The sequence below is a fragment of the Pteropus medius genome, unplaced genomic scaffold (genome assembly GCF_902729225.1).
Source record: "Pteropus medius unplaced genomic scaffold, Ma_sr-lr_union100, whole genome shotgun sequence".
In the NCBI taxonomy this organism is placed as follows: domain Eukaryota; kingdom Metazoa; phylum Chordata; class Mammalia; order Chiroptera; family Pteropodidae; genus Pteropus; species Pteropus medius.
Window position 1 is genome coordinate 8042905 of NW_024349222.1, and position 20123 is coordinate 8063027.

Here is a 20123-nt window from a genome sequence, read left to right on the forward strand (position 1 = left end):
AAAAAATCTAGAATGCAAAGCCAGAAGTTGTGGGGAGCCATTTCATATATACCACTGCATGTGCATTTTCTCTGACTTCTGTGGAAGTACATTTTTACTTGTTTAAAAAAACTGCAGGTTAAGTTCGTATGTATGCGTTTAGATATATACGTTTCTGGATAGTTATCAGCAGAATATATGAGAATGCTGTTAGTCTTCTCTCTAAAACAAATATCTGCTTTCCACATGCAGATGTTAAAATTAGCTGGATGACTAACATGTTTAGGTATTTATATTCTATAAGTTATTTTATAAGTAAATTTCACGAGGTAGTTCACCTCAAACAATGTCTCTAATCTGCTGGGTTGCACCTGACTTTCAAACCTGGGATATGAAAAGTACCATGCGTGGACCAAGAGATGAACTTTTGAGTTGTGCTAGCCATTTTTATTCTTTGAGAGCTAAGGCTGTGATTCCTCACCTTATACCACCACTGACCTTTGTGCAGCTGCCTCTTAGTTCTGAGATTTTACTATAATCCTGGAGAGGAGGCTGGACAGTAATGGCCAAACGCGGCTCAAAGGTAAATGACGTCAATCAGACAATTTTTAGAGTATCAATAATAATAATTTAATTAAAAAAGCAGTTACCAGTCATTGGATGTTTCAATACGAATAGGCATTGTTCAAAGCACTTTGTAAATATCAACTGGTATCTCTCACAGTCCTAAGAGGTCCATGTAATCATTAGCTACACTTTACAAATGAGGAAACTGAAGCCCAGAGATGTTAAGTAACTTGTCCAATGACATACCGTTATTAAGCTGAAGAGCAGAGATCTGGTCCCAGACTATATACTCTTGAATAATATGCTGGTCTATACTAAAATTATTTAAAAGATATCCTGATAGCAAAATCAAACTTATAAAAAAGGTAAGTTGCAATTCTGAGTGATTAGGCTTACAAATGATTGAGTAGAGGAGGCATTATGAGCAAAGGGAAACAATTTTTCATAAAACCTTACATAGGAAGTAAACTTGAGAGAGCAAAAGGGACCATGTGCTTTTTAGCCAATTAACTCTAAATGCCACCCAAACCCTCGTGATTTATTTTGGTGCACATTCCAGAAAGATTACAAACCTCTCTTGTTTTGGGACAGAATGGCTCAGCCATTGGAATGTGGCACACTCCTCTGGCACAGGGATGACTCCCATCATAGAAGGTCTGAGGCCTTGTGGTGGTTCTAGAGAATAAAGTGAAAGGTTCGGTTATTTGTGTTTTAAAGCATCTCTCCATTTTCTGCGGGCTGGAGAAACCAACTGCATCTAGGTCGACATCCTGGTCCTCACTCCAGAATCAATAGTTCTGGACAAGCTGAACATAACTTAAAAAAAAAAAGGAGCTTTGAGATGGTGTTTGGCTTCTCTGGCTGTGGTCTGGTGGCTGTGACAGGATAACCACACTGGATTGCAGGTACAACTCAACTCAGGGTTCAGGAGGGCGGGTAAAACACTTGCACTCCATTTACATCCATCACCTAGATTCAACAATTTCCAAAATTTGTCAAAATTGCTTTATCTGTTAGCATTTCCATGGTTGCAAATCCCATACTTTGTCATTTCACCCCTACTTCAGATGGACCAAAACATGTGGATTATTTTCTACTGCAATGTCATTATCACATCTGATAAAAATAACATTAATTCCTCAGTACCAGCTAATACATAGACCATACGCAAATTTCCCTGATGTCCTCACAAATATCCTTTTTGAAAAGAACGTTGCTTTGTTAACTTCAGGTCTAAATAAGGTCCTCACATTGTATCTGATTTTCATGTTTCTAAATTGAGAGTAATTGCTCTCTCCACTCTCAATTTTATTTTTCATGCCTGTGGCCCAAGAAAGCAGTGTTCTGTCCTGATCCACATTCAGGAATCTATCTCCCTGCTACCTTGTTTAGCTTGTTCCTCTACCTGCCTTAATTAGTTCTAAAGTCTCTTAGTTCCATTTTTTGGCAAAACATTTCTAAATTCACATAAAAGAGGCTAAAATCAACCCAGTGCCAAGTCACCCAGCAATTTCTCACCAGAAATATTCAGAATAAAGCACCTTCTGAGTCCATTTTATTGTTCTACACTTGAACTCATGAGTAACACAGGAAAGAGAGTCCTTATCTTTCCTACAGAGGGGAGAGAATGGGAGGGACAGGGCAAGGGAAAGCCAACAGGGGAAGGTAGATCACTTAATGTCTACTTCCGGGGGGTGGGGTGGGGAGGAACAGTGAGAAATAGTTTTCCCCAGTTCAGTTTACACAGCTGGCATGTCTGTCTATCAAAATTAACCTGTTACTTGCACCCTGTCACATAATAAACCATGATACTAACTGGCACCAAAGCCACCTTGCTCAGAGATGAGGCCTCAGTACTGTGGAGGAATGAAAACTCTGTCTGTGCTCCTCCAACGCTCTGTCGTGTGTGTCTTAGAGGAAAGGCTAATTTAACCCTGAAGCAATTCCAGACAGGGTTGAAGAATAGGTCAAATGACTGTTCTAGCAGCCCGTGTAACAGAGGCTTTTCTCTTCTTATAAAACTGACCATTAAAATGGTGCCATGTACTCTAGCTCTGGCTTGGTTTCAGTCTTAGATGAGTCAAGTATTAGCAATATCTCTACTTAACACCGTGATTAAAGAAAACATAGTCACAAAAACCTACAGCTGCTGTACCCCAATAGCCATCTATGTGCTAACATCCCCATCTTATCTATCTGTCTCTCTCTTTTATTTCTATCCCTTTTTTGCCTAATCACTCCTCTCTTTGTTCTGAACTTTTACCTTAGGACATAACATGTATTGTTTATGCTTTGTTACAAACATATGATACTTATTGACTACAGTTTTAATTTCTGTAATAGAACATTTATCATTTTTCTCTTTACACAAAGCTCCTTAACTATTAGGTATATGGCTTATATCAACTTGTTTTTTTTTTTTTTGATTCTCCATTTTCCAATCATAAAATGTAGCACTCATTCACCCATTTATGAGGGTGTAATGAGGATTAAGTCAACCATGAAGTGCAGATAAACCACAGCAGCTCAGAAATGAGATCTGGGCTAGACAATTGGGAGCCAGTACAAAGGAGAAGCTGTGGCTGAGGACACCCAACCTTGTAAGAGGTAAGCGAAGCAGGTAGTCCCAGGGAAGAAATGAGGACTTTAACAATGTTTCTAAATGGTTTCAGGACTGACTATACTGTCAAGGTCCTCGAAAGGAAGATGCAGACAGCCTGCCCAATCTGCACACACCCTGCCCAATCAATGGTGGTGTTTTTCATAACCAAGTTAAGTATCAGCAAAATCAATGGAACGCTTAATGATCTAAAGTTCAATCACTATAAACAGCAATACTCCTGTATAGCACAAAATGATGAGACACAATCAATGATGGATGAAATTCAGATCAAGAGAAATGGAATTTACAATCACAAGTGAGGTGAGTAGAGGACACAACCCAAAGGAAATGCTAGGATGAAAATATGCGTAATTTTAAGAGCTCCTATCCTCCCTCTTAGGGTTTTTAGAGAAGCGAGAACTTTCACGACTGAGCAAGACGCCAGGAATAAACTCTCAGCCATGTCCCATACAGCAGGGACAGTTATCTGATGGAGCTTGTCATGACAGGGGGCCATTTCTAGCCAAAACAGCTCTTCTATCAAAATAGTAGTAGTTGTTCATCCTCCTGCTGAGTTTTCTCAGTGATATAGAGAAAATATAGAAAAAGTAGTTTTTTTTTACCTGGATTTGATCTTCCCACTGAACTTCTGGGTGGTCATGAGCAAATTACTTAACTTCCCTTAGTACTTTCTTCATAATGTATTAGTAACATCCCCAGGGCTGCAAAAACCTCCAGCAGTTACATCCCAATAAACTCTGAGGCAATAATGTCTCCATTTTATATGGCAAATATGTGTACTTGGGGCTAAATAATTGTTGCAAAGAACTACAACTATTATTGCCTTGAGAATGACCCAGCACCTGGCACAAGGTCTTCACTCAGATCACATGAGAGATGGATACAGGTGCAGTAGAAGCAACTATATGGAGTAGGTCAGTGGAAGATACCTGCAGATAGTTTCTTTCGGTTTTTTTTCCGATTCAATTTATTGGGGTGACATTAGTTAATAAAATTATCTAGGTTTCAAGTGTACAATTCTATAATACATCATTTGTATACTGCATTGTGTGTTCACCATCCAAACTTAAATCTCTTCCCCTCACTGTATAGTTGATAGTTTCTTGAAGGAAGAAACTAGGTCTGCAACAGTGCCCAAGTGAGCACCTTTCCATGATAAAGGGGACCCTTAATGGAATCTGTTTTTTCTTTCGTCAAGAGACAGAACTGAAATCTATTCCTGGGTCCATGGATAAAATTCGGCTCAGACAATGTCAAACTGGCTAGACCTGACAGGAAGCTGTGTTCCGGCTTTGGCTGAGAAGAATGGGAAGGATCACAAACCTCTTGAAAGTAACCTAGACCAAGGACAAGAGAATTTAGGAGTGGCAGCTGTCCTACTGATTTGTGAAAGTGGCATGTGGTGGCAGGCAGAGTGGCTCTCCTTCCCCTCAAGGTATCTACAAACTAATGCCTAGAATCTATGAATATATTACCTTACCTGACAAAGGGGAACTAAGGCTGCAGATGGAATTAAGGTTGCTAATCAGCTGACGATAAAATGGAAAGATTATTCTGGATTAACTGGATGGGCTCAATGTCATCACCAGAGTCCTTATATGTGAAAGACGGAGACAGAAGACTCAACGTCAGAGTGAACAGATGTGAGGACTCAACCCACCATCGCCGGCTTTGAAGACAGAAGGGGCCATAAGCCAAAGAATGCAGGTGGCAAAGAAAGAGTAAGGAAACAAGATCCTCTTCTGAGCCTCCAGAAAGGAACGCAGCCCTGCTGACATCACAATTTTAGCCACTGAGACCCATATTAGACTTCAACAGAATTATATTAAGTTTGTATTGTTTAAGTCACTAAGTTTGTAGTAATCTGTTACAGAATCAGTAGGAAACTAATATATATGCTTATGTGGTTTAAGATACACTTAACTCAGTTATGGTTTCTGCAATAACAAAAAACTGATGCTGAAGGTCTGCCCCCAACTCTTGCTTTAATCAGTAAACCCTGCCAGCTCAGCAGGGTGACGGCTAATTTCATTTCCCTGTTAGTGTGGGATATCCACTGGAGAACAGACTTCAGGGACTGACTGATCTGACTGGCTTTACCACTCACTCACCAAATGCGTGCCTTGGAAAGTCACTCTGATCTCCCTGCACATTAGTTTATATCAGTTTTCTCACATTTAAAACGGGGAATTAATACCACTCACCTTCTATGGTCGAGGTGACGTCTGAGAACACATGAAGCTCAGCACTAGTAACTACTGTTTATGAGAAATGGACTTAACATCTGCCAACCTCAGAGCATGACACATATACAGTTAAGTCAAGGGTACCCAAAAAGTTGCTCAAGGTTGTCAAATAGGAATGTGTGCTAAGAAAATTTAGTGCACAAACAAAAGACTACCCCTGGAAGAGTGAAGGAGACAAAATGATGTTGCATACTAGCAAGAGAAATGAGTTCAAGGCCAAGGAGAGAACACTGGCACTTTCAGACAGAGGGGAAAGAAAGCCCAGAGAAAGACAGACTGGTGGGTTGTTTCTGGACCAAGACTCTTGAATTGGCTCAGAGATAGCCATATGTTAAAATTTTTCCTTTGAGGAAATTCTAAGTTGTAAACAAGTTGAGGGAAAACACTTGTCCCACGGCAGAAGCAAATATAGCCACACACACGGCACATGTGCACAACAAGCCTCAGCAGGCAGAAGCATGAGTCAATTCTCCAGTGAAGCAGGGCCAACGGCTGCTCATGAGTGGTGTTAATTTAGGGGAACTGATTCTACTCACGTGACTTAAAAGATATCTGAACAATAATGTGCACAGAGACAGTTCAGTTTTCAGAAATCAGAATAAAAAAAAAAGCACCCTCCCAATCCTCTTTTCCTTAAAGCCTGAGCACTGAGGGTAAGAGGGGCTCCCAATAGCAAGTTTGTCACAACCACCTTGACTCTCAGTAGTTCTACTGCTGGCAATTATACAACAGGCATGTTCATTCAAAGATAACAGGACATACTAACATTAACTGAAGTACAGTTAACAATAACGGGGAGCTGAAAACAACCCACATGTCCCACTTAGAGAGCTGCTTAAATAAATCATATATCCAACAACAGAACGGTGTGTAGCTGTTAGGAAGAATACGGTGGATGTCCATCTACAGGTGTGGAAAGTTGAGATATGATTAAAAGGAAAGACAGCAAGTTTCCTAGAATTCCGACAGTCAGTTTTTCTTATTAAAAATGGCATACAATGTGAACTATTTCACAATGTGCTTGATTTAGTTAATGATGTATCTTGGAGACTTTTCTGTATCAGCACATATAAACCCGCTTGATTTGTTTAAAATGCTACACAGAATGCCATAGATATACCAGTATTTTAGTCATTATACAATGAATGGGTAATTAAAAAAAATGTTACAACCAGTATCTCTGCATGAGCTCCTTTGTGCATGTGTTTCTCAAGAAACCCAGAAAAGAAACTGGGTCAATGGCCATGCACATTATCAAGATAAATCTCACCGAAATGCCCTTCTAAGGGCTGCAGCAAGGCACACACCCACCAGAAACATAGGAGAGTTTTACTTTTCACCACTTGCCTTCCCACATTATTTGCATTTTACTTTATTACACTCTTTAAACACTTTATAACACAAATGTGCATGTTGGATAGCATCTTAGAACACAAAGACAATTTTAATTTTTAAAAAAGTACATAAATGTGTTGAGACGGCAAAAGAAATTTAAGGCCAAGTCACCGATGGGTTAGAAAAAGAGGGATATTTATACCTTAGGCATTTGCTTAATTTCAAGGTTAAAGGAACTAAAAATGAACATTCTAAATTTCTAAGTATATATTCGTGTGGGTGTGCATACGCATACTTATGGACAGTGTTAAGAGCGCGTATATAATAAGTGAAGGGTCAAATCCTAGAAGATCAAAGGGCACTTAGGGAAAGGAAAAGTTTAAAACAGTGGAGAAAGTAAAGAGAGTTTTGGCACGAATGGCAACAGAGTCTGTTCTATTAACCAGAAGGTACTGAAGGGATATGAATTTGGACCAAAATCATTAAGATCCTCCCACTCCCTGATCTAACGAATGCCCCTAACTGCTTAGGGTGCCAGAGGAAAGGAGAAAAAACAATTGATATTTATATTACAATGAGGCAACAGTGCTCAATAAACAGGTAACCTAGTTTTCTCTTTCTATTTTTCATCAGGTCTTGCTAAACAGAGAATGTAGAGCAGTGATACAAGAACAAAAAAAAAAAAAAGAAAAAAAAATCCCAGCTCTGACGCAGGTGGTAAGTAACAATTTCTTTGGGCCTCAGTTTTCTCACCTGTAAAAGGTGATAATGAGGTGTGTATGGGATGCTGTGATAATTAGCAGCACCAGGAACATAGTAAGGGCTATAAAAGCATTTACTGGTGTTATAACTAAGCTGCTTTGTTTTCACTGTAAAGTATCATGGACACCGCTCCAAGTCACCACATGTAGCTTTAACAAATCCTATTTATAGCGTCACAAAATCCCACAGGACGGTTGTTCAACCACTGCTTTAGGCTGTTCACTCAGAAAAACCACTGCTTTAGGCTGTTCACTCAGAAAACAATACACACAAATCCTGATACAGATGTCTAGAAAAATGCATTGTTGGGTGCTTTTTTTTAGGAATGCAAAGTGCAAAAGGGAAAGGCTGACTGGAAAGGCATACATATTTTAAATTTTAATGAATCAGACTGCCTTTTAAAAAGGGTTGCAACCATCAGTACCAGCAATAGGTAAATGAATGTTAATTATCCAGGGCCTAACAGCACCAAATTGTAGGAAGAGCTTGATATTTTCTTTCACTTCAGAATTATCCAGAAATAATGACTTCCTGTTTAGAATACCAGATGTGACCAGATGTGACCAGATAATAAACATTTTTGACTGGGCAGAGGGAAATAAACAGGGAGACAAAGAACGAAAGCAAGGGGAAAAAACCACTACAAAGTGACAATATATTTTTAAGTACATGTCAAAGATCAGCAGCATGAATGACAAAAGGAACTAGGAAAAAATTACATCAAATTACAGGAAGAGCTGAGGTATGCTACATAAAGAGTCAAGATATTCCTCCTCCTAGACTATGCCATTTACTCAGAAGTCTGGGTATAAGCTGGCTGGTGCCCATCACTGCTCAGCTGTACCCCGAGGATCAGACTTTCAGAGAAGCCGCCACATTTGGTAGCAGATGTTTAGTTTCTAGTACTCTTCTGACTCTATCTTTGTCTCTATTTCTAGGTAGTACAGAAACCAGCTTTGAGTATAACGCTGGGGTGAAAGAATGTTAGGTAATGAACTGACTCCAATAAGGGCAGTGATGATAGAGAGGGGGTGGGATTCAAGGTGTGCACAGGCAGGACTAGAGGATGACTGGATGGAGGGGTGACACAGGTCCACAGCAATGACCACTGGGTAGAAGCTAAGGGTTGCCAACTTAGCTATTTACCAAGTAAAGAATAGGGGGCTCGGGAGAGGAGGGAGTGTCGGGTCAGAAGACAACCAAGGGGGATAATTTAATCTTGAATATAAAGTGTGCGGTATGTTTGGGACCGTCTTATAGCCAGTGTGGGTCTTGAGGGAAAGGAAAGAGCTGGAAGTCTGTGTGTGAGGGGTGGCTGAGAACACAGGCTTTGGAGACTAACCCAAATTCAAACCCCACAGGTCCCACTTACTAGCAACTGACTAATACTTCTGAGCTGAAGGTTCCTCAAGGGTAAAGGGGAGATTAGCTTTCTATGTGGTAAGGCTTTGTGACACTTACTAGGACCTCAAAGATTGGGTGCTTACCACCATTTTTTATTAACCGTGAGGACATAAGGTAATAGAACTAGGCTGCAGAGTGGAACCCAAGAAGAGTTAACTGCCTACAGGGAGTAGCTGTGCCCACTTCCAGGACAGCTATAGGCAGGAAGGTGACAGAGGACAGAGATACAAGAAAGTGGTGAGGGGAGGGTGAGGAAGATGGTGAGTTTATGCCTAATAGGCTGTTTTCTTGTAAAGAGGTGACATTCTCAACCAAAAGTGGAGGAGACGGGCAGGATGCTGTGAGAGAACAGTAAGGGTTTAAAACAGCTGCTGACAGGAATGAGAGAAAGTTAAGCAAAGGCTTCCTGTGTATTTTTTTTAACCACAAACCCCTTTTTCTATTCATAATTTATGCCCTGCCCAAACGGTTGAAAGACTGATGATGTAACTGACATCGGGCACACCTGAACCTCCAGGGCCAATGCCTGAGGGGTGGGTAAGAATAACTCCATACCACGACCTCATGGAGAACGCCCAAGGCAGGGCCGTGTCTTTGGGAGCGGGGAATAAAATGACATAATTCCTTAACACTGTGTTTACAGCGGGACTTTCCTGATGAGTAAGCATGCATCACCAGCAAAAGCTCGTCCCAGAACCCCCTCCCAATTCCGAGAGAAAAAAAAACTTCTCCCCAGACGCTGGACATCTGAACTCTTAGGGATCAATCCAATATCCTCACTTAGCAGATGAGAACACCAAGGGACAAAGGAATTTTGGGGCAGAGCCACTACATTCGTCAAGCAGAACCTAAACAGGGGCCTCAAGCACAACAGGTCAACATGTTGACGGCATTCTGCAGAAAACACTTGGCACTGAGAACTACACCCTTTCTTTAATCTTAATTTTTTGGTTGTATTTTTCTTCTTGTAAAAATAAAAAATCCTTATCTGTAAAAACATTCCTGATAAAGGCCACTATTAGAAAGCAAAACTCTCATCTTCGTATCCTAACTGATATATGTTTGCTAGCTTCACTTCAACATAGTTCTGATAATGACAGAAGCAGTTTAAGATCTGGTCTGCATCTTCTTTTTAAATTTAACTTAAAATAATGTGGGCACCTTTCCAAATAGTTTACAGATCTAGTTGGTCCTTTTAATACATGCATAATTAATATGGTGAATTGAACTCCTTTCAATGATAATCATGATCGATGGTGAAGGGGAGAAAAGTCATGTGGAAATTGCTAAAATCCTCTGCCTGGATACACCTTGCCTGTCATGGACAGTTACTCTGGGGTGAAAGAAAGGCCATATAATTGGCCTCTTACATGACAAATAAATTTGTAGAAATATTCAACAATAACTGGGTTCAACAATGGAGGATGTGTGTAACAGAAGGAAATCAAAAAGAGACAATGCAATGCCTCATGCTTTGACAAAAGAAGCTAGTGGGCAAATAGTCCTGCCTTGGCAAAAATCTCATTAGAAACTGCTTCTACTCTCTACTTTATAATGCATTGTTAAAGTCAACTTTTGAAAGTATGGTGGGTAGTGGCTCAGCGAGATGGTCATGCCTTCTTGCTGAGCGGCTAAAAAACGAAAACGCAACCAAGGCCAAGTAAACATAATGGTCATGCTTCTAAATTTTAAGTCTTGTCTCAGAATCTGATGGGGCCCTTCCCATGCTGCAGGCAGGGAGTGCTGCCTCAGAGCCTTTGTAGAAAAAGTAGTTACCACTAAGAGAGGTGGTAGAGCAGAACCAACTAGCGAGGGGACAGGTGGCTCTCTCAGCTGCTCTCTGGATAGCGGCTAAGAGTTAAACATGGAAGGAAGGTCAGAAGGTGAGACTGAAGCAGGTGTAAAACCCATCAGATAATGTAAAAAAGCCTTCCTGGAATGCTGAGAGCCACTGAGTTGTCTCTGTCTCCCAGAGCAAACCCAGATTCTGGGAAGGAGAATCGACTTTGGCTCTCTTAGGAGAGCTTTTCCTCTCTCCTGCTCAGTCTTGCTTCAGTCCCCCACAGGTGACACTGTGAGAGCCAGGTGAACCCTGCACAGACAAGGGTTTGTACCACAGGAGAAGAATCCCTAAATTAGGAACTTTGGAGCATCTCCCTTAGAGATTCTTTTAAAGTATAAATAGCCTCACAACTTCCTCTTCAGATGAAAGGTCAGGTGTACTTTTTCCTAGTTCAAAGGTTCTGTTAAATGATTGTCAAGAAGTGGAACAAGGCCCACTCTTAACCATGTTTAATCCTGAACTGTCCAATGACTTATGCCTCTGACAATGAGGAATTCCACTAAGGTAGAAGAGATGAATTAGTTGACCCAATAGAGCAGAAGGTAGAAGGTACTGAGAAAACTTAGTATGGACAAGCCTCCTACAAGTTCTTGGTATGAATTGCTATTTTTAATTTTAGGTTTGTGAAGTACAAGGTGCATGAAGCCCACGAACCAGGGCAAAGAGAAGAAGAATCAAGAAACCCATCACTGTGCCACAAAGTGGAACAATGACAAAAATGACACATATTTTAGTATGTAAATTCCAGATCAAGATATATTTAGCTTTCCACAGCTTCCCCAAACACAAAGGGAAGATTTTCACTTTAAAGATTAGCTTGGGCATTTCCTTGCATATTTGAGAAATAGATGTGAGGACTGACTACACACACCCAGAAACACTTGAGTGAACCACTACCCGCCTCCTCGACCAGTCTGTTCTTCTGCTTTCTCCAGGCATACCCAAGATTCTCCTTTTCTCATGCTTAGACTTTTGACTTTTCAAAAGCTGTTAAATAGCATGAGAGAAAAAAATGATTTTCAGAACAAAATGACCTTATTTTCTTAAAAGAGCTTCCAGCTTGTCAAACTCTTTCAAGCGTTTATTTCATTTTTAGAGTAGAAACCTAGTGTTTTTTTAAAACCACCATGAAAATCAGAGCCACCTGTCACCGTTAAATCTTAATGGCCTTTTAGGGTATGCGCGGCACAGCTGTTACGCTGGGCAGAGGCAGAAGAAAGAGTGACATGCTTTAGTTCCATCATCTATTAAATAATAGCCATACCATATTCTGAGTCTTCCTTTATCACAAATCGATGTTAGGGAGATTAACACTTACTTCTAGCCTCTAAAGATCACTTTAGGACAGGGGTATTTTTTTGCTAAGATGATGTGCTCATACAGTTATAGCAACAGGCAAATGTGAGAAGAATTCATGGGCCACACAGGTACAGTGATTTGGCTGAGGCCGGTCAGAACCAAGGTAAAACCTCCTAATCCAGGGCCCCCGCAGCCCCGGCTATAATCCACTGCACAGCTTCGTAGAACACGGCAGTTCTGTAGAATAAGTTGAGGCTGTGGGTCTGGCTATGAGAACCTTAGCCTACAAACAGCATAGCCTCCATTCTGTGACGGATGACAACACCAAGGTTTACTTTGTTATAAGAGTGTCCTATCACTACAACACATGTAGGGCACTACTCAGAAGGCAAAACGTTTTGATTCTGCTCTCCAATGAGACATCTGAACATATAGTGAATCACATATATGCCCCGGCCTGGTTAAATGGAAACCACATGGCTCAACTAGTAGCAATATCATCTAGATATTGTCCAAAAGCAACAGAACTCAAGCCGCATATGTAATTTAAAATTTTCTAGTGACCACATTAAAAAGTGAAAGAGAAACAGGTAAAATTAGCTTTAATATCTTACCTAGCCTAAAATATCCAAAAATGTTATTGTAATATACATTCAAAATGAAATTTGAGATTTCATTAGTGATTCTTTTAACAGATCTTTCCTTCTGTTGTTGCCAAGTAATCTTAACTATGGACCCCTCCAGCCAACAACATTCCTGAACTCACAATAACGGCACCCAGGTACTGGGCAGGTAAAAAATGCTAGATCCCATAAAAGGCACTTGTTAGAAACTTTGAAATTCCAAGGCAAGGCTAAGGAGGTAGGCTATCCACATGGCACATGAAAGGAAACAGATACCAGAAGATTTTAAGGTTATACAACTAAGAAGTGCCAAGAGAGAATGAAACCAGATCTGATGGCAGCACTTGTTCTCTTTCTATTCTCCATCCTTCTGCCCCAGCTGCTTTTTGAAAGAGCCAGTACGTGAAGCATCTACATTTACCACCTGTGAGAAAAAGACTTGGGAAACATGACACTTTTCGAGTACACACTTCAGTAACAAATTAATCCCAGGCTTAGCACTGAAGTCAGCCTTTTCTTTCTAGTATCGTCTATAATACTTTATAAATCCAGATCATTCTGAATATGGGGTTTTGTATTCTTGCTTTTTTAAACAACCATATCACAATCATTTTCTTGAATTATTACCTCTAAATACATAGACTTTGACAGCCATACAGATTTTGATCCAGATGTCCCCTAAATACAAACTCCAGCCTCACTCTCCCTCAGAAAAGGTGTCCTATCACTACGACACATGTAGGGCATTACTCATACAAGGCAAAAAGTTTTGATTCTCCTCTGAGAGAAGAGACATGAGATACTGAGACATTCAAAGATATAGTAAATCATGTACATGCCCCAGCCTGGTTAATTGGAAACCATTCATTCAATCACTCAAAAAATCTAGACTCCACAACTACAGGCCAGGCAGTGTTGTAGGTGTTAGGGATAAAGTGGGAAACAGGATGGATGGCTTACATTCTAAAGGGGAAGACAGATAATACATATATAGTGTCAGGTGCTAAAAGTGATGGCTGAATAAACCTTCATCCCATAACAGAAGAGGAAGAAGACGCATTCAGTGTAGTAAGCTCAGAGATAGCAGATGGAATGAGCAGGATGACTGAGGGGTAGTCTGGGTGACTGGATGGGGGACTCTGGCAGGAACCACCAAACAGTTTGCACTCTGTGGCACTCTGGCTCAAGGTACAGAGTGCACTCACCTGTCTCCAACCAGAGCATCCTGGGAGGAGCTGGTTACATCCAGCAGGAATGGGGCAGGAATGTGGAGGGGCAGGAATCCCCATGAGGCCCTCCACTGTCTCTCGTGGTGTCTTCAACTGCTTCTAAAGTCAGAAAAAGCCCGGGTTCTTGGCAGCTTAGTATTAATTTGGGGGGTAAAGAGACTTTACTTGTGTAATTAAATGACAAAATATCCCCAGCTCCTAAACCAACTATAAATCTTTACATCATGAGAAAACATTACATGCCTCTTGGTATGATGCAGAGGATTCTTGCCAAGAATTTGGTTCTGATCATGCTTCCAGAGCTAACCACCGATTTACAGCAAACACAAGAGACGGGAACAAACTCAATAACACTTTAGGATGCAATCAGTAGAATCCAGCACTTGGGGAGGCCACAGGACAAAAAAAGAAAAAAAGGGATGGAAACTTGTTTTTTGTTTAAGTCTTTATGATTTGAAGTTACAAACTGCAGTGAACTGATCAATATTGAAGCTGAGAATTAAGAACTTGAGCATTTATGACTATTTATTCAATTTTGTATATGTTTAAGAACTCCCATAATAAAAAGCTTAAAACAAGTCCGTGGGCCTGTCCCCCACGACCTCCCAAGTCCCCACCCAGGTTCCATTTGAGACAGGAATGATCTTATAAGCACCTAAAGTATCTTAGATGACTGCTCACCTGTCGATGAACTGATCAATAATGACAATATCACCAGGCTGAATCTCTTCCCTCAAGGAACCACAAGCTGTGGTTACTATGACATGTGTACAGCCCTCCTCCTTCAGAGCCCAGATGTTCGCCTGATAGTTGACTTTTGAAGGCATGATGGTATGCTGCCTTCCATGCCTATGGGAAGAAGAATAAATACAGTAGAAGAGTGAGCAGTACATTTTAATGCCGTTAGAAAAGAAAATGAATTCACAGTGGTGCCTTCCAGCCCTTAACGCCAAAGTGCTTTCACTGACAGAGGAAGAATGAGGAGAGGCTCGGCAATAACCAACCAACTCTAAGTATAAACTATTTGATTTTGAAGTGCAGGGAAGCTTTACATCCTGTATATTTACTTTCCTGTCAAGAGTAGGTAGCAACTTACTTGGAATTCCCTCTACAGAAAGATGTAAATATCTACCTTGAGAGGGCACCAATACCCCAGAATCTGAGGCATCTGGTCTTACATGAGCCAAGACACGGAACACAAGGGGTGCCAATGAAGAAAGATGCAAAATAGAAATAAAAACTCAAGTTTACAGTTAATCTCTTCATTCCCTTCTACCTGATCACTCAAATAAGTTAACGACACCTCTAAAACGTTAGAGTTCTCAGTTGTTTATGATGACATTAGCAGGTTTCATCTAAGAACTGATCACCTCATGCATGATCATTGTTATTGGCTGAACTGTGTCCCCCCCAAAAATTCATAAATTGAATTTCTAACCCCTAGTATATCAGAATGTGGCCATGTTCGGAGATAGGGCCTTTAATGAGGTCATTAAAAGTTAAAATGAGGTCATTAGTGTGGGTCCCAACCCAACATGAATGGGATCCTTTTAAGAAGAGAAAATCTGGACAAAGACAAGGAGAAAGGGCAGGACATGTAATGATACAGGGAAAAGATGGCCATCTATAAGCCAAAGAGAGAGACCTGGAACAGATCCTTCCCACCTGGCCCACAGGAGAAACCGGTTCTGGTGATACCTTTCAGGGAGGTGGATCAGAGAGACCTGCTTCCAACTAAGAGGATAAGGCAAAGGTACAGGGACTCCCATGGTTAGGCAGGCACCAGAGAGACCCGCTGCTGGCCTGAAAGGAACACGCTGCTATCATGTGAACTATCCACGTGGTGGGAAGTGTGGACAGTTTCTAGGAGTTGAAGACCTCAGTTCTACAACTATGAGGAACTGAATTCTGCCAATAACCATGTGAGCCTGAACAAGGACCTGAAGCTCCAGATATAAACAAGTCCTTGAATGTACTTTGTGTGACCCCGAAAAGAGGACCTAGCTAAGCTGTGCCCACATTGCTGATGCCTGGAAACTGTGACGATATGTGTGCTGGCTGCTAAATTTGTGGTCATTTGTTATGTAGCAATACAAAACTAACACATGTAGTTTGACTAATTTCTAACCGTATGATACAGATGATTTGCTCCCTCTATAATAGGAACTGCACTAGCCCTGTCAAAGAAACAACAGTGTGGACACCATAGGGAACCCACTTCAGGGACCCAAAATCCACTCCCCACAAACCTAGAACTATAGTAGTATTCACAAGGGGTCATGAATGAAGCAGTGTTTCTTTATCTTGTTAATGAGAAGAGAAAACAAACAGAAGAAAACATTTCTTTTTGCAGCTAGAACAGAAACTAGAGCTTCAATTTTAGTCAACCTCATTTTATCACTCATTAGACTAGTCTAACAACACTCTCCCAACCTAAGGAAGAAGAGAGTGAGATCTAAGTCAGTAAAACTTACCCAAAAACCGTAAGTGGTAAATAAAGGTGACTAAGATCTTAGTGCTGGCTCCACCAACACATAAAACTCATACCTGCGTCATTATTCTTTCCAGATATTAAGTTAAATTTAAATTCTCCTTTAGCAGTAACATTCAAAAGGCTTAAAATACCTTACCTTGCAAGAAGGACGCAATCAACATTCTTTATCTTCCCCAAAATTAAGGCATCAGAAGGCTGCACATAATGAATAATGGTCACAACTCAGTGATTTGAGAACATATAAACAATTAAAAAGCTGCCATTTCAATTGTTTGACCACAAAAGGATTCATGGAAACTTGGAGTTTGAAGATATACTTTAAAAAAGTAAGAGTCTAGATTTGTTTGGTAATCACTCAATGAATATTTAATGAGCCTTCTACAAGCACAGAGATTCACAAGACTCGGAGGTTGCCTCAGGTGTGTGGGTAGGTACCATTTAGTGAGATCTATTTGTAGCAAGCACCCCAGGGGACTCTGCTGGTAGACTGATCAAACACAGCTGTACTGAGGTATTTGTCAGGTTCAAGCACCCGTGAGAGGGAAATGCAGAAAGGATAGTAGGCCACTGTCACAGGATTTAAGAAGTCGACACTGGAACTGTCTGCTGTCTTAACCAACTCTAAGATGGCCATGGATGACCTGAGGTGACTGACGGAGGGGAAGGTTCTGAGAACCTTGGGCGTTAAGGGATTAAGAAAACATGAGGGTAAGAAGTGAGCCAAGCTTACAGCAAGACTTGGAGAAAAGGTCTCCAACTCCTGGGCTGCGGACTAGTACCGGTCCATAGCCTGTTAGGAACTGGGCTGCACAGCAGGTTGTGAGCAGCGGGCAAGCAGGCGAAGCTTCACCTGTTTTTGCAGCTGCTTCCCAGCGCTAGCATCACTGCCTCAGCTCCACCTCAGATCATCAGGAATTACATTCTCATAGGAGCACTGGTCGCTGGTGCCAAAGAGGTTGGGGACCGCTGACTTGGAGAACAAGAGGTCAGTCTAACCACTTGGCTGGAAAAAGAGGGTTTGGGTGAGACTGCCAGATGCAGGGATCTTCAAAGTAGGGTCAAAGGAACTGCCCTGTTTGGAAGTAGTCCTGTGGATTTAGAAGGTGGACACCCTCACTCTAGCTAGGTGACACAGGGCCTGAAACAATGAACAGCTTCCTTTTAATAGAAAAGGAGGAGTGTTTTATTTTCAGTTAAGTTATATAATCATGTTACGGATCCCCAAGAAATCTCTCTTTGGGACAGGGCTTACTTTGTATGATGTTTCCTCTTACAGTTTAGCGCCTAAATTGGGGTGGTATGACCTATCTGCCCCAAATTAGAAGCTGATTTAAATGTAGAACCTGAAGAGTACAGCTTCGAAATGAGTATCTGGCTTCTAGGATTAGAAATTGAGAAGTAATTTGCACATGCCCCGAAATCATATTTTCAATACAATAAAGTCCAAGGCATCCTTAGGGACACTGTCTCAGCTGATAGAAACCAATGATAGGACTCCTGCTCTTTATCAGCCTGGGGCAGGCAGCCCTGGGCTGTCAAGACAAAAGCAATTAAAAAAAAAAAAATTTAACTTAAAAATCAAGCCAGCAAGGAGAAAAGTAAAGGCTATTGTGTCTCCATTAACTAGGCATTCACCTTGCCAAATGGAGTATCCACATATTTTTCGGTTCTTCCTTCTAAGATTTCTGGATCATCCAGGCCTGTTCCACCAATTATTCCAATCTAAGAGAGACAATAAAAAAACAAAAAAACCAAAAAACCAAAAAAAAACATATTTGATCAGTTTTCATTAAAAATGAAGTCATTATTTTAAGCAAATTTGTTTACTCATATGCTCTTCTCCATTCCTGCTATACCCTAATTATTTTTAAAAACCTAAAATTACTGAAAAACAAACATTCAACAAACATTTGAAGACCTCTATAGTCCAGAAACAACCAAAGTGTGAGTCACCTTTTTGGATGATATCACCTTTATTGCGGACAATTTGAATAACAAATTAGCACATGAAGTTACTTTTATTAGCTTAAGTAGAAAACCAAACCTAAAAATAAGCAAATGTGGCTGTAGAAAGTATTTTCTAACCAATTTCAAATTCTCTACTAAATGGGATAGAAATATTCTGTACAGCCCTTTTGTAATGATTTATCATCATTACTCCATTTGATAATGAAACGAGAGATTTTCTTTCCTGTGCCACTAAAATTACAGAGCTGTAAGGGATCACAGATAGAGGAATCTGGAATAGCATGAAAAGTTAGTCTAATGTTAAGTTTATGAAATCCGAATGTCATTCATATGTGTGTAAATATAAATAAGCAATTCAAAGGTAGGAATAACTTAACATTCCTTGTCTTCAGGGATTAAACAGAGATAAAAAAAAAAACCTGGACCTATCATCTAGACTTAATCTAATTTAATGACTAATAAACACAAATGAGAACAAGACTAATCTGTTAGTTAAAAATTGAATATCTGAAATTGTTAGGAAGGCTTCCCCGGGCTGATACTTCCTAAGGGATAAATAGTATTTAAATTATCAGCAACAGATGACACTTTACTAAGAAATCTAATGGAAAGTGACCTGAGCATTTTTTTCCCAATGAAAAGCTTTAAATCTCATGTCATTTTAGTAAAATTTCCACTAAATGCAAGAAAGTAGCTATTTGAGAAAAACTCCAAAGAATTAACTGAACAGCTGAATAATTTTCAGATCAGATTAACATGTTGATTTATATTGATATGTGGGAAAATGGTTACCTCTCTGGCCTTCAGTTTCCTAGAAAAAAGTCAACAAGACAGGAAATAAGGGTAATTTTGAGCTTTTACCAAAGACCTGCCTGTTACATAATTTGGAACTCTTAAGTGTCCCCACAACTTCCTCAAGGGGCTAAGCTAGTTTTTGGCGCCACCTTGTGGCACATTCTGGAAACCCAGCAGGTTAAGTACTCTACTACACCAATCCATTTCTCTCCGGCCTTTTTACAATTTAACATCATAAAGACTAACCAATATTACAGTTTTCAAATCAACAGAAATGGTCACTCAAGTTAGCACATTTAAATCATGCCAGTTCAATAGAAATTTTTTTAAAAAATCATACTGTTTAATGCAATCCTAACGCCTCCTTTGGCTGGCTTCTCTATTTTATCCTTCAAGTACTCCGAAACACTACAAACAAGAGGTGGCTGATAAACTGTCTGGCCCATATCATCACCCTGGATCACAGAACTGAAATGCTGACTCAAAAATTACTCTCAGCTTGCTCATCCATTGATGAAACAATCTTCCCTCCCTCTCCCCCCTCCCAATTTATTACCATGTTGACTTGGCTGTTTCTAGATGTTCACCAGGCCATAGCATCTCACATCCGGATTCAAGACTGGACTCAGACTCATATATACAAAACAAACCTAACTTTGTTTTGGAACCGCACTCTTAGTTTAGCTCAACATTGCAGCAGTGGATAAGAAATGCTAATTCGAGGTCCTGCTGAACTTGAACTTCAGTGACCTTGAAGTTCAGTGCCTCAGAAGCCCCACGTTCTAGTCCACACCACCCTGGCTGCATGATGACCCTGCATTAGGTAGCTGGTTACAGCCCGCAGCAAGGAACATGTAGTACTGGGCATGAAAGCAAGAGCTACTACTGTGAACCTAAAAGGCCAGGACGGAGTCTCTGGCACGGGAATTATCTGCAGGAGAGGCCATCCAGTCATC

General features: G+C 40.5%; 1 protein-coding gene and 1 long non-coding RNA gene across 2 annotated transcripts in view; one reads left to right on the plus strand and one right to left on the minus strand.

Annotated features, from left to right (window-relative positions):
• Positions 1-20123, minus strand: part of MTAP (methylthioadenosine phosphorylase) — a 37992-nt gene that overhangs the window by 11386 nt on the left and 6483 nt on the right. Inside the window, exons 2-5 of the mRNA XM_039880706.1 lie at positions 18040-18126; positions 16541-16599; positions 14592-14759; positions 1119-1221 (exon numbers count right to left, since the gene is read on the minus strand). Of these exons, the coding sequence (XP_039736640.1) occupies positions 1119-1221; positions 14592-14759; positions 16541-16599; positions 18040-18126 (417 nt within the window). The remainder of the gene's footprint in view (positions 1-1118; positions 1222-14591; positions 14760-16540; positions 16600-18039; positions 18127-20123) is intronic.
• Positions 2183-5133, plus strand: LOC120617120 (uncharacterized). Its single transcript, XR_005656780.1, has 2 exons — positions 2183-3469; positions 4368-5133. It is a non-coding gene; the product is annotated as an uncharacterized LOC120617120 (long non-coding RNA).